Raw genomic sequence first — 15,894 nt, 5'->3', positions numbered from 1 at the left:
TTGTGTTTTCTTGCTGTAGTTTCTTCCCATGATTACTGTTTAGTGTTTTATTTCTTTAATTATCGTTATATATAGCAACCGTACTTTGAAAATGTATAAAGACTGATGTAAATTCATTTTATTCTGCTTTAGATACTGAAGATAGAATCTGAAAGAATTCCGAAATGTACTAACCCTTTCTTAACCATTGAAGTTCAATTAAGTTTAAAGTAACACTTTTATGATTAAAATGACTTATTCTTGGCATAGAACTATTTATGATCAAGAGGAAGAATTTGGTGAGAGAGAAAGTTATATGGAACATGTTTAGTCTAAAAGTCCTTTCCTAGACAAATGACTTTTGTTGATGCTGTGAATTCCCCAACAAGGGTAAACTTACAGTCACAGACTCATGATTTGCTTACGTCCGGTGAACGTTCAGCATATAGTACCTTTAAGTATTGATCTCAGCATAGCGGAAATAAAATATGACAGAGGGCTGTTGGGGTGGAATGGCACCTGGTGAGCTCGAGACTGCATGGGGAAGTTTCTATTGGGCTTATAGGCTATTGCCAGTCAAAGCACCACAGCCATAGCTCTAGTCAAGGCCACTGACAATTAGTGAGGCTGGACATGCCATTGGTAGATGAGTTCTGTCAAAGTTGTTTCCACTGTAGGCGAGACAATGGGCACCCCAGGTAAAGACTGTGAACCAGGGAGGAGTGTACCTTTCAAGACTAAAATGGTCCCTGCGACTTCAACAGCAGCATGTGATATCTGGGGTCACGCAAGTCTGTATGACAAGCCATCCCAAGTAGTTCATCACCCTGGACCAAGGATTAACCACCCATTTAGTTGTCAGAGCCCCTGTTAGCAGTTCCATCTGAAGCTGATGACACCAGCTTTACCCTGACTTTGCGTTAGTTAGAATATTAGAAGGGACAGGCTTGAGCCAGCTGCACAGGTTCCTGAAAGCAAGACAAAACTGATCAAACTACTAATATTCAATGGACTGGCCAAAGATGACATAAACCAGTTCCTAAAGTATTTCTGCCTGGAATGGATGGATGAGAACTTGCTGTTCAACTCTTGATCCTAAGCTTAGATTGTCCAGTCCTCAATGTTGTTGAGCATCTTGACAGGGAGCAGAGGATGACTTGGAGAAAGTTATATACGAGTTGCATTGACGATTCAACCTAGTGGAGAATCAAGTGTTTTATTATACAAAATTCAAGCCTTGGAAGAGGATAAATAACACGAATATGGCCACCTATGCAGATGAGCTTTGCCAATTGCATGGGAAGACACATCTGGAAATGACCTCTACATATTGTAAGGGTATCCTAGTTGATGAGAGTATTGAGGAACTCCCCATTGAGCTTATGCAATGGCACTTGGAAGTGAGGATCATCTTCACATTCATGAAAGCATTTCCATCCTGACATGATTTGAATTGGTCACTTTGAACCTGCCATCAAAGATGAAGAAGCCTTCAGCAGTAGCTGTAGTGGTAATTACAGTAAAAGATGGTGCTACCCAGGTACCTCCATCATGTCAGGCTAGGCCCAAATGAAGGGCTAATAACTACCCACCCATAATTTCTAGTACTGTGATTCAGCTAATGAGTGGGCAGGGCTATGAAGATCTGACCATAGGATAAATGTCACAGCAAGGTCTGTTTATGGAATATATGCCATAGCAAATGCTAATACCTTTAATTAAATATCATTCATGACTGGAAGAGCAAAGCCAAACAGCAAATACGGTAGTTACTGGTTTCAACTTATGACTCAACATATACCAGTCAACCCCTAATGTCAAAACTTTTTTGACAAGCAAAGTAGGCAAATAGACAAGATTATCACTACCAGCTGATTAATTACCAGGTCTAACATGACAAGTGAAAAGTGGCGGATGCAGTGACAAATACCATGAAAAAATAGCAGAAGTCGAGTCAGGTTTGGAAATGATTTGGGGAAGCAGTAAACTGCTTGCACCATAGGGTTTAGTGGTTCTGGTAGAACTTGGTATCAAGGTACAATGATCAGAAGTTGAGTTCTTCGTAGACATACGAGTGGCTCGAACTCTGGTGGATCCTTCAAGATCTCTGAGTAAGATCACCTCTATACCCAGTGAATATCATCTTGATTCTAGTAAATGACAATAAAATAGACATTACAGGAGAAACGGATCTCTAACTCAGTCTATGAAGTGTTGCTCACAGTACAAAAGTACTAATTTCTGATCTAAGATCTAGAATCTGCATCGTCAGGATAAATGTTCTGTAAAATTTTTATTTTTGCCTAAGGAGTAGATGAAGTGAAGTTCTGTAGGAAAGTTATTGAGTGCTGACTAGATTGAGACAAAAGACAGTGGACTGCACAAGTGTATGTAGAAAAGGGAAAGTTTGTTTGTTTGTTTGTTTTTGAATTTCGCGCAAAGCTACACGAGGGCTATCTGCGCTAGCCGTCCCTAATTTAGCAGTGTAAGACTAGAGGAAAGGCTGCTAGTCATCACAACCCACCGCCAACTCTTGGGCTACTCTTTTACCAACGAATAGTGGGATTGATCGTCACATTATAACGACCCCACGGCTGAAAGGGCGAGCATGTTTGGTGTGACGAGGATTCGAAACCGTGACCCTCAGATTGCGAGTCGAGCGCCCTAACCACCTGGCCATGCCGAACCTAAAAGGGAAAGTAGTTCCTTCCTGTACACAAGTGGTGTTCCTTGGTTTAATGTGGATTAAGTCTCGTGCATTGATGCCATGTAAACAGTTATAGGAGCCACCCATGAGAAGAACTGTTTCCTGTATAGTATGCAGGCAGTATTGGCTCAGTCCGAAAAGGAATAATATCACAGTGTTGCTTTGTTACTATGAGCAATAGGCTATCCAGCTTGATGGTGGAATGATTGTAAGAATGGCAAGCAAAGTGGAAGAAATGGATGCTAGTATTAAATATAGGGTTATGTCCATCACACTGTGGCTGAAAGCAAATATGCAACTGCCGACACATCTGTCATTGGTTGAGGATTGTGCTAACAATGGAGACCCAATACAATGAAATCAATTCAGTGACTCGTTGGGTGAATACATCGATGTATTTGTGCGACCAGATATAGCTAATTGGGCTAAATACTGGTGACTCAGCACCATATAGACACAGGTGACATAGTCTGAGAAAGGAACCATTGTTTTGATTCACAAACGCTGAAATACAGGGGATGCTGTAAGATGGTGTCATACAACCTTTGAAGTACTTGGTCATCTCCACTAGTGATTATCAGAAAGAAAGAACATACGCAAAGGTTCTGTGTTGATTTTTGATGGGTAAATATAGTAACTTGTATTGATGCCTTTCCTTGTGAAGAGATGACTGTCTGGATGAGCTAAATGTTCCTGTTGGTTTAACACCTTGGTTCTGGTATTCAGATACTGGCAAGTCCAGTTGGACGATGAAATCAAATTTAAGGGACTGCTTATAGCACACAAAACGGCCTCTATGAATTTGGTCTGTGTAATAGCCCCAACTACTTTTGATGGAGCTTACACTGAAGGGACTGCAATGGGAGAGATGCCTGGTCTATGTTGACAATGTTTTGATATTTGACCACACTTTCGAGTCTGTGTCTGAGAATCTGAAGATGGTATACCAGTGTGTATGAAAAGCAGGCTTAAAACTGAAACCAGAAAAGTGGTTGCTCGTGCAAACAGAGGTGGAATTTTTCAGTTACACTGTAGGGAGAGATTGAGTCTGGATGAATCCAGTTAATATAGCTACAGTGAGAAATTGGACTTCACTTACGATGAAGTGGGAAGTTTGCAGTTCCCTTGGTTTTGCATCATATTACCAACGATTTATGGCCGACTCAAAGATGGTAGTACCATTGATGGGCTTCATGAAGCTTGCTTTAATGGATGTTCCAGGGCTGGCTAATTTCTTTCAAGACTATAAGTTTCTGTTGGACGCTAAAGCCAGCGACAATGGAGTCGGAGCAAAGATATTAGAACTGTAGGATTAGGTAGAACATATAATCATGTATGTTAGCCATATGCTCATGGCTCTTGAATACAGTTACTGTACGACAAAAAAAGAGGTGCTTGCAATGGTTCTCTTCATAACACACTATTGCCACTACTTTTATGGTACCATACTTCCATGATTAGCTTAGAGAATATGATAGCACATTTGATAACAGTGTCGCAAGAATATGAATAGGTAATTGTACATTATCTGGGCTCACAACACGGAAATACGAATGGAAATTCTCACCATATAATGAGACCTTGTCCATTAATAGAATGTCATGACTTTGAATAAAGTGTGGGAATTGAAATTGTGGTCGTTTCTGCCATAGAGAATTTAAGCTAAAGTTAGCACTTCAGAGGCTCAAGGATGAGTAACTGAAAGACCTAGTATGGGTGCTCCTTGCTGTCCAGCGAAGTAAGGCCCGATGAGCACTAGTTAATTAGTAAACTTGTCCTGTGGCACCTATGTAAGAAGTTACATGTGCAAGGTGTGCTGTATGATTGTTACAAATCACCAGGATGTGGTTTTGCAACAGTATAACAGCTAGTGGTCCCTGTAGCTCCTCAGCAAGAAATTCTCGGAACTTCACACAATACAAAGACTGGAATGAACCATGTTATAATTCACACTTGTACTAATATTTGATGTTGGTTCTTTGGGCCATGAGTACGTCAAGACATTTAGCACTGATGAGAGTGTTGTGTGATACATGCCACCCAGAGGAATAGCTGGCTGAGAAAAGGTAAACTCTAACAGAGAACTGTTACATTTCTTCTACAATGGATAGCCCTGAATATCACTGGTCCACTCCCAGATACTGCAAGAGGTCACCGATACGTACTCCTCATTGTCAACTAGTTCACAAAGTAGGCCAAAGCTTATCTATTAGTGAATATGCCAATTCAAACAGTAGGTAATGTGTTGCCCGAGAACTGGACAGCAAGATGCAGGGCACTAGAAGAAGTTCACATGAATCACAGAGCTAAATTTAACAGCCAATTGTTCACTTAGTTGTGTAAAGTGTTAAGTGTGTTGCAGACTTGTACTTCAACTTATCACCCCAAGTATAATGGTTTGACACATCAGATAATAAAGACTACCAAGTATATGATTGGGAAATTTGTTAATCTTGACAGAACCAAATGGAAAAAGCACTTTTATAGGTGATGATGACATATAGAACAACAAAACAGGGATTTTAGACTGTTTAACGAACCTGCTCATGTTGAGCCGGAAGTTTTACTTCCTGTGGATGTGATGTACAGTACTTTCTCATAAGAAGTCTCTAAATGCCCTCATGAGTAGGTAGAATGGAATGGCTGAAACCATTGAAGATAGACAGACATACATTTACTTGGCAATAACTTGAGAGAGCAGTATGTTGACAGAAGTGTAATGATCATATGGTGAAAAAAATGGATGTTCCAATAAGGCATCTGGCAGTGTTTGTGGTATGTGTCAGGGCATGAACCAGCTTGGTTCCATTTCGATTGGTCCTTATCTGATACTCAGACAAGTTGGTTGTCTAATGTATGAGTTATAGCAAATACAAGGTGCACAAAAGTGCATTCAGCATGTCGATAAACTGTGTCCAAATGTCTCGAGAGGAAACCACAGAATAAGAGGAAGATGAGGAAACCATTTCAAGTCATGCCAACTTGAGGAAAAATAGGCTGAAGAGATTTATCTGGTGATCTATGATGAACCAGATGTGGAGCCCCTGGAGACAGAAGTGACTACCAGTTCTGACCAGTTGTCAATACTCCAACGTCAGCCTCTTGATCAATATGGGTGTGTCTGATCATTGAAAACTAAGACAGTCAGTGGTTCGAGCAATTAATGATTAAAAATAACATTCCTTGTTACTGAGATATCAGATAGTCATGTCTAGTAGAATGTATGAACTACATTTTGTAACAGTTATGATCTGCCCAATAACGAACTTTCCTTGCTTTTCAAACTTTCAGATGATACACACTGTATAGGTACAGATTAGGTGATTTCCATACAGTTAAGAAAGATAAAACACTTGTTTAACTGAGAAACCAACAACTGAAAGCACCGTGGGATCCTTACACTCCAAGGTATTGAGATGCAAAAATATGTATTACATTGTGGAATTATCACTAGATTGTCAACAGTGAGAACAATTATGTGATTAAAAATCAACGATAGAAATAGCTTGGCAACACATACTGTTGTAGAGAGAAGACGTTGAAAAGTTAAAGTTTTATAGCTTTCTGAAAATTATTTAATATTAATATTATCATTTGTAGTAAATTGGTCTAAGTAACACAAAAAAATAACTAGATTTAGTAATATTGGTAACTAAAAGTAAGATGGTCAAAGTTTTAACTTACGAGTTTATTGGTGAAAATTGTACTACAACGTTAAATTAGGCTTAGTACGTGTAACGGTACTTTAGGCTTAGCTATAATTCAAACTACTTGTAAGTTACAAAACGGGTTAAATACATTATTTTATTAAATAAATACAAACTAAAGACTAGTTTATTGTCTGTTCGTGTTTTAAGGATTAACTTGTTTACTTGAACTTATATCCATTAGCTTAAATTTAGCTTATAGTTATAGGTAGGTAATAATATAAATCAAGCTAAATACATTGTATTATTAACATTACGTATACTTCAAAGTGAATACCAGTTACTGTCACTTTTAATAAAGTTCTACTTCTAAGTTCTATAAATTAAAGATAAACTTAATTACTTTAGTTTGAAGACAAAGTAGTGATAAAAATAATTGGTTTTTAAACGTTAGGTTTAACAGTAACAGTAGCTACTGGTATTGAGTATATATTTTCAGGCTATAAGTATAAATACGATGGTTTTTGTTTGTAATTAAGCACAAAGCTACACAAAGGGCTATCTGTGCTCTGCCCACCACGGGTATCGAAACCCGGATTCTAGCGTTGTAAGTCCGCAGACATACCGCTGTGCCACTGGGGGGCTAAATACGATGGTTAAGACTATTGTAGGAATTAAGCGTTCACAGTGTGTTAGGTGTAATGGGTGGGTTTTATTTGGGAACTCTGGACTGGTATGTACTTTTAAGGAAGCTAGTAATGAAGATGTGCAATTTTTATGTAGAGTTTGTAGGTTGGAGGAGAAGATGTAATTATCATAATTAAAGTAGAGGCACTAGATAAAGAGAAATGTAGACTATGGGAAATGGCAGCAGGATTTCAGGAATAGTTTAAGTTTTTTAATGCAAGGGATACATCAGCTAACAATGACTTTCAGGATGTTAGAAAGAGTACTATTAGGGCTAAAAGTAGTGGATTTAATTGTAATGAGCCTATTCTATTGAGCAATAAATTTCAGTCCTTGGCTTGTGCACACGAGGAACTTTGAAAAGAAGGAAAACAAAAGGGACAAAGAAGGATATAGATGATAAACGTAAGGAGCTTATAGTTATAGGTGATTATTTGACAAAGTATGTGGATAGGATAGTTTGTGGGGTAAATAGGTAGAAAATAATTAGATTATGCTACCTAGGGGTACAGGTGGAGGATATAACTGAGAGAGAAGGAGATATAATAAAGGAGCCTAGCAATGATGTAGTTTTTGTTGTGTTTGGGAAAGGTAGGTCAGAGGAGCTAATTAATATGTATTGTTTGTTTGTTTGAATTTCGCGCAAAGCTACACGAGGGCTATCTGCGCTAGCCGTCCCTAATTTAGCAGTGTAAGACTAGAGGGAAGGCAACTAGTCATCACCACCCACCGCCAACTCTTGGGCTACTCTTTTACCAACGAATAGTGGGATTGACCGTCACATTATAACGCCCCCACGGCTGAAAGGGCGAGCATGTTTGGAGTGACGGGGATTCGAACCCGCGACCCTCAGATTGCGAGTCAGGCGTCTTAACCACCTGGCCATGCCGGGCCATTAATATGTACAAAGGGTTGATAGAGGCATGTAAAGAAAAAGACCATAACGTAATTTTGTCAGGGATACTGTCCAGAATTAACTATGGGGATGGAGTTATAAGTATGTCACTAGAGCTAAATGCTAGGTTTAGATTAATATGTAAGGATGAGCAGATTGGGTGGTTGGACTTGTGAGATCAGTTAAAGAAGGGAGCATTTTGGAATGGACTATTTACGTTTAAGTAGAATAGGGCTGCTTGTTTGCTAGGACTATTAACTCAGCTGTTTAAAGAAAGTTTTTAACTAGGACTAGACAGTGGTGAGGGTCAGGTTAAACTAAATGCAAAAAGAATAAGAGACAGATAAAAGTTTAGGATAGGAAATAAGCATAGAAGTAGTTATAAGGGTAGGCGTAATTGTTACTATTGTAATGCTAGAAGTATAAGAAATAAAATAGATGACTTTAGAGCACTGGTAGGATTTTGATATAATGGGAATAACTTTAAACGTAGATGATTTTGATGACAAAAATTTCTTTGAAATACAGGGTCACAGGATATATAATAGGGATAGAATACTAAAGAGAGGGTGAGGAGTGGCTTTATATATAAAATGTGAGTTACATCCTGTTGAAGTTGGGGATATCAAAGATAACAGCAAGGTGATCGAATCTATTTGGGTTTGTATTAGCGGATATAAAGAGAAAAGACTTCTAGTGGGAAGTTGTTACATACAACCAGATGATACTGATGAAATTGGTGAGAAAATTTACAATGAGATTATGATTTCAGTTGTTAATGAAGTCATAATTATGGGTGATTTTAATTTCACGCATATCGTCAAATCGTGAAGGAGAATGGTTGTGGAAACTGTTCAATATGGTTTTCTTCATCAATTGGTCAAGAAACCTATCAGAAAAAAATGCTATTTTAGAGTTATTGTTAACTTCAAATGTAGAAATGATCAAGAGGTTGGAAATTGGGGAAACATCCGGGTTCAAGGAATGAGCTACCTACAATGACTGATAAATACCCTAGTGTAACTGGGTAGACCAGGGAGGTTTCTAGCATTAGATCATCAGATTGAAGAAGCCAAGTCTATAAATGTCTGAACAGCAAGAGTCTATATCACTACTGGTCAATACTAAAGATCTTTGAGGTCCAGTAACATGTCCCATAATAGGGTACGACACTATCAAAAGGTGGAGACGACAAATGTGCTTGCATCTTGGACTTAACCACTATACCCTGAGGCCCAAAAAAGAGTTCACTGGCACTATAATTGGCCCAAGTGGTATTCTAATCTCTGTATGATGGGGTGAGGCATGTTATATGATGATTTGACACAAGGACGAGAACAATGGCAGTGCAGACCAGCCACATAACTTTTCCAATGGTTTCTGTCACCATCATGGGAGTCTCAACCTCACTGTGTAGGACTGGATGATCCTAAAAGACCTATACTGCTATAGTGAGTGAGGAAACACAGAAGGGTAGACCATGGAATTCCCTACAAAGCCACATAAGATGATTTCAAACTGGTTCATATTAGGGCAAATTTTAACCTGCATTGTGGTATGAGGAGGAGGTCTGGTGCATGTGAGCCAAGCTAGCTGAAGCTGATTGGAATCTGGTAAGAGCCTGAGCTGATCTCTGGGTGCCAATCGGAAGTAAATGGTGACCCTGGAAGCTGTGCTGGTAAGGCTGAGGTGAGCAGAGTGAAACCTCGACCAATTTGTGGAGTGAGCATATATTTTGTATATAATTAATTTATTGTAATATATATATATATATATATATTCAAAATACTCACTGTCTTTTGTACTCTTGAGTGTGGGTAGCTGGAGGAAAATGGCCTAACATCTTTTTATTTATTTATATATATATCTTCATTTGTTTATGTAATGATGGTACCCTTTTTCGTTCATGAATGCGAGCATGTATTGAAGAGTAGAGAAGGTTACAGTTTTGTGTATATATGTACGTTTTAAATGTATTTATTTGTATGTACATGATAAGTGTAATGCACAATTACTCGCCCATGCAAGAAATGCTTATTATTTTCTTGTTTTTTATATGAAATCATTGTTATAGGATTGTTTTCTTGAGTAAGTATATTTTTGATTTTCGTGTATTTTGTATTTATGGAATGGTACCTGTTGTATTTTGTTGTATATATTCTTGTTGAAGAGTACTGTTATGTAATCACTGTTAAAGGGTTCTTTTGTTATCATATTTATTTTAAATTAAATTCAAAGGGTGTTTACTTTATGTTCATGTTAATTTTTAACTTCTTTCATTATACTGTTATTGGCTTGACGTATAAATAATGGTTTTTCTAGCAAAATTGTGTATGTCAACTTTTATGCTACAGGATCTTCTTTTGTTATTGTTATGATACATATATATGATATATGATTTTGTATTTTTAAAGTAACATTAAAATGTTATTTCCATCTAGTAAGCTGTACCTAATTTAGAAGTAACATACAAGAGGGAAAACAACTAGTTAATCACCACAAGTTATTGGGTCACTCTAATTGAATGTCACATTAATACACACACCCCCATGGCTGAAAGGGCAAGAATGTTCAGTGATAGAATTTGAACCCACAACCCATAGATTACAAGTAAAGCGCCTAACCACAAGGGCAGGCCATGCCAAGTTTCTTTAGGAACAAAGGAAAATTAATGTGTTCCTTAGCTGTAGAGCAAGTTTAAGGGTTATTGCCTAAAGTTTAATTATAATTGTTGACTTGAAGACAAACCTGAAACAGTGAAGGGAGGAAATGTGTGATATGCCGGCATATCATAGGTATTCTACCTCATTTTATTTATCTATTTAAGAATTTTTGAAATATTTTATTTACCTATTTTCTATGTAGTTTTGACATAAACATGTGGTCCGGAAAACCAGTGAAGGTACCTTGTTATAGTTGCTTTGTTCTCTATAGCAAATAACATTTATTCTGTCTTAAGAGATACTGCAGTAACTTAGAAATACCTGTTAAAAGGATCACCGACTGTAATATCATTTGCTGGCTGAATGGATGATGTCTGTATGTTACAGCCAGTAAAGGTTGTGAGAGAGAAATGGTCATGAGATAATGATGTTGACTAGATAATGAAACAGAGTTTTACCTGTCGAATTCTAGCATACTTTCTACGCGATATTGGTCTTAAGACTATTTTGAGATCATTGAGTTTTTAATTCTACAGAGATCAATCTCGAAAAAGTTAAAATAGTAGGACTAAACACCATCTAGTTGATAATCGACTCTGATCTGGTTTTCACAAGTGCACCCATTTCCTTTTCTTTGGTTTTTAGTATAATACAGATTGAGTTTGCTTTCTTGAAAACTTGTCCACTCTTTTTATTGAATACTCAGTTAAATCGTCAATCACAGCAACTTCACAAGTTCTCTTATCACCTGAGAATACCACAATTGTATATTTCTTACCGACGAGTGTGGGAATTTCTTTGTGAAACTTTGAAGTCCTTGCCATGAAATAATTAACTATGAAGCCGGTCAATGACAAAAAACTTTAAATCATAGATTTCTCTAATATACAAGTATTCCATTCGTAGGTTATTTTGGTTTCGATATGCATAAAAGACAAGATACTATTTCCTCCAATGCATATCAAGATAAATCACTATGGATAATACTGACTATGGCAATAAGAAACAATAGATATAATATACAGCAATGTTTTTTGGGTGTCATATAACACATTAAGACTGAGGTGCCGCTTCTGTCAGGCGAACATTTCCCAACCATCATATTGGCTAACGTACAATGAGAAGCCACATTTTTAGGTAAACGTTACCAAATCATCACATGACTAACTTAAACTAATAGAATATATTGTTAGATAAACATTACCCAATTATTAAATGGCTAACATACACATAGAGGCTATATTGATGGATGAATATTACCCACTCATCACATGGGTACATGAAACAACATTACCATACTAAAATAATCATTTCATTATACATTCAGAACATGCTACAGTGGAGAATAAGACAGTAGAAGAAACAAGCCTTCAAACAAACGAAAACTGAATTCAGTAGAAGTGTTCCATATTTTATTATTTTAATGGACTTTCGAACCAACTCATTTTAAACCACGCTTAAAGTGAGGTTTTACTGGTGTGTAAAACTAATTCTGTGCAGTTTTTGGACGACACTTACCGCTAGGTGGAGCTCTTGCTTTGTTACAGTTTTTGGAAGATACTCACTTTCTCCAATATATATTCACGTACCGCTAGGAGTAGCTCCTGCTTTGTTACAAATTCAACTATTGTTTACATCCTTGGAAAAACACCACTCTATTTATCAAAATCTCCAGAAAATCCCTTAACTCAACACACAAACACATTCAGCAGACGTTTTAGTGGAGCACAACTAGACTCAAATGAAACTCAATATTAGATATATTACTGTTTGTCAACAAAAATATAACGATGTAATCAACAGAAAATCAAAATTACATTGTCTTTAAGGCTCAGTTGGATCCATTTTAAAATGTAGCTTCAGTTGTCTAACATGTTCAAACATTTTTTACTGAAAGCAGGTTAGAAAACTGCATACAAGATTTCTTCCTATGTGCAATGGAAGCATCACTCAGAGCCTTAGCTTACAGGAATGATGACAATACCTATAACATTGGCTTAAAATAAGGAAGTTCAGTCTTTATAAAGTTTGTCACACACTAATTACAACAGAAGATATATCAACTGTTTTATACGCTCTTCTATAACATATCAAAAGTCCTAGTGAATCGTGCTGGAGGGAAATCCTGAAAAATGGAAAAACGAAAATGGTTATTAACACAAATTATTATAACCTTTCATCTAATACAAGTAAAATGATTCTAAGTCTTTTTGTTACATTTTTGGCATAAAGAAGTTGAGTAGAAGCAATTTAAAGTACATAGAAGTAGTCCTTCATGGTCATGTTTTCAAGATCAACAACTATTCAAACTCGTAATAATGGTAATGACCCAAACTGTCTATGTAAAGAAGATACGATTATAAGTTAAGATAAATTGACCAAAGTGAAGAAGAAAAACAAGCAACTGTTCATCAGCAGTCTCAGTGAATACCTAGAAACGAAAAAATTCAAAACTCATTATGCCCAGGAAGATGCGGATTTCCTCATTGTACAGACAACAGTAAAATTGGCAACAGGGATTTAAAACTATGGTCATAGACAATGCCACAAACCTAATGTTCCTACTCTGTGTGTCGCTACCTCCGACCTACACAAAATTTAGAAATTTCCAAATTCTGTGTAGGTCGGAGGTAGTGACACACAGAGTATGATGAACTTTATAATGGAAGTTCCTTTCCAAATTCTGTGTAGGTCGGAGGTAGTGACACACAGAGTATGATGAACTTTATAATGGAAGCTCCTTTCCAAATTCTGTGTAGGTCGGAGGTAGTGACACACACAGAGTATGATGAACTTTATAATGGAAGCTCCGGAACTTCCATTATAAAGTTCATCAGTACCAATTATTTCTGTGAACAAGTAAAAGAGATTATTGTAGCAGCTTCAGAGAAAGTATGTCGACAATAAAAGCAATTTCACGAAAAGGTTGTCACCAAGAGTTCATATGTCCACAGATCCTTCCTCTTACAACAACCGAAGCAAAGTACCACATCCTACATGTGTACTACCAGATTCAACAGTAGGAGGGGTGTGTGTGAAACATGTTACCAGAAGAATGGGAATGGAGAGCTGATGATAGAACAATTGTCCCTGTGATGAAAGACTTGCAACCAGCACCAGACAAATTCCTATTTGTGATCAGATGCAACTGTCACACTGATTGTAGCTGTACGAGGTTCACGTGCAGGAATAACATGGAATACTATGCTACATGTGGCCAGCGTAGACGAAAGGATTGCTGCCAATCAAGTAATCTGTAATTGCTGGAACAGACACCTGGGGGAAGTTGAAACTTCGAAGATTTAATTCTATATATTGTAGTTTGCTTCTATCAGATTTTTGTCTGCTAAAGCTTTGATAAAATTTGTTCTGAGTTATGGTCATTACCATTATTACCTGTGCTGGAGGACCTCTACACAATGAAATGGTCTTGTCCTTCCAAGAATTTCCGTGAAAGACTGACCCGTGCAATTTCTTTCCCTTCGACTGAATTTTTAAAAGATAAAGAATATCATCATTCTACGTTTTCTCGGTGCAAAGTTTGGATGATTTGTATTATGGATGGCGGCCATTTTTAGGGTTTTCCACATGATTCTCTAAGACGTTTGACATGTTGCAAAAGATATAGTTTTGAGTAGAAAACAGTTAAGATATCTTCTCCTGAAATTAGCGATGGATATGGATTATAGAATGATTGTGGACTATACTCAGGATTAAGGTTTAAAATACAAAAGAATTCCAAAAATTCTCGCTTAGAATGACCAAGTGAAGTCCAACAAAACATCGAAACAAAATGGTTTAGAAATACTCGGAGAATACACAAAATTCTGTTTTAGACAAACTAAAAGAATACTAAGTACCCTGAAATGAATTAGCTAAGATAATGTCCAAAAATATAGATTAAATCATCCAGGAGAACGTTAATGTAAGAGATACCCAGAATCTTGGTTTAAAGTAGCAGAGGTGATATCCAGAAACCTACCCCAGGAAAACCAAGATAATACCCATATCCATGACCTAGGAAAATCAAGGGAATATCCAAAACGATGCCCTACAATAACCAAGATAGTACTATTAATTTCTGCATTGCTCGAAGTAATGCTTTTCACTTTTAATAAAACAATGTCGAACCTAGTGGTGAAAATAAGACACTATTAAGTTTGACGACAGAGAAGATAGTCTTAAATTCGTTAATAATGTTCACCTCACTGTTGCTCGTTCATTAAAATAGCAGATTTCAAGTTATAAAGATAGTAGATTGACTCACAGATAATATATTTGTTGTTACGTTTAGATAATTACTCTACCTATACTTATACACAATGGCCGTTCTTCGTCAGTAAAAACTTCCAAATTATAAGAAATACATATTTTTAAGTAAAAATCTTAATGTATCTATAGTAAATTATTTTACGCATGATCGAACCAAGCCTTTCTATTTGCACTCTCTGCACAGTTATAGTTAGTTTTTCGTTTTAATTTGATTTTAAAGACAGAGCGATTTCATGAAAACACATCATTTGAATTAAACGTATACAAACAATACAAAACTCTGAACGACCATTAATCACCATTACGTTTTATATATCACAATATAAACTAAAAACTTGGATACCACGTGTACTACACTGATGTCTCAAATGACACGTGACCTGGAACGTGGCGAGCCGTAGTTCGAAAGCTGGAGGAAGAAGTAGAAGAGGATGATGATGATTCATGCGAGGGAAAGTGCCAGGCGGCAGAAGCTCGCGCAGCAGTTTTGGCCGGAGATGGCCGAGACAGATTGTGGAATGGACCAGGGTCAGAATAGTGTGCAAAGTGGCAGGGTATGTGTGCTGGTGATGATCCTAAAGCAAGAAAAGATAATTAGTGCTAATATTTATTCTATTTTTTTTACGTGTACTAATATTCAAAGATAAACGATAAAGTGGTTTTAAATGTCTAATGATAAGTCAGAAAGTTTGCTATAAATGTACAATGATAATCCAGAGTGTTCTAAATGTACAATGGTAATCCAGAAAGTGTTCTAAATGACCAATGATAATCTAGAAAGTGTTCTAAATGTCCAATGATAATCCAGAAAGTGTTTTAAGTGTCCAATGATAATCTACAGTAATAATGGTTGGAGACGGCTTGAATGGGTAATGAAGAAAAACTTTAATATAAGTTTAACATAACAGCAAATGTACAAAGGTACCTGATGATGACAAAACCTTGTCGAAACGTTGTAAATTTGCTGTTATGTTAGACTTATATTAAAGTTTTTCTTCATTCCCCATTTAAGCCGTCTCCAGCCATTATTAGATAACCATCAAT

At 36.9% G+C, this 15,894-nt stretch overlaps 1 protein-coding gene across 1 annotated transcript in view; it reads right to left on the bottom strand.

Moving 5' to 3' along the window:
* Positions 1-12,599: 12,599 nt before the first annotated feature.
* The window catches only part of LOC106470633, a gene marked incomplete at its 5' end in the record, with an annotated part of 10,996 nt that continues 7,701 nt past the window's right edge, over positions 12,600-15,894 (bottom strand). Inside the window, 2 exons of the mRNA XM_022399261.1 lie at positions 12,600-12,703; positions 15,194-15,425. Of these exons, the coding sequence (XP_022254969.1) occupies positions 15,202-15,425 (224 nt within the window). The remainder of the gene's footprint in view (positions 12,704-15,193; positions 15,426-15,894) is intronic.

The sequence above is a fragment of the Limulus polyphemus genome, unplaced genomic scaffold, assembly GCF_000517525.1.
Source record: "Limulus polyphemus unplaced genomic scaffold, Limulus_polyphemus-2.1.2 Scaffold4128, whole genome shotgun sequence".
NCBI lineage: Eukaryota > Metazoa > Arthropoda > Merostomata > Xiphosura > Limulidae > Limulus > Limulus polyphemus.
The sequence above is the reverse complement of the archived record's forward strand: the minus strand, read 5'-3'. Positions and strand labels throughout refer to the sequence as shown.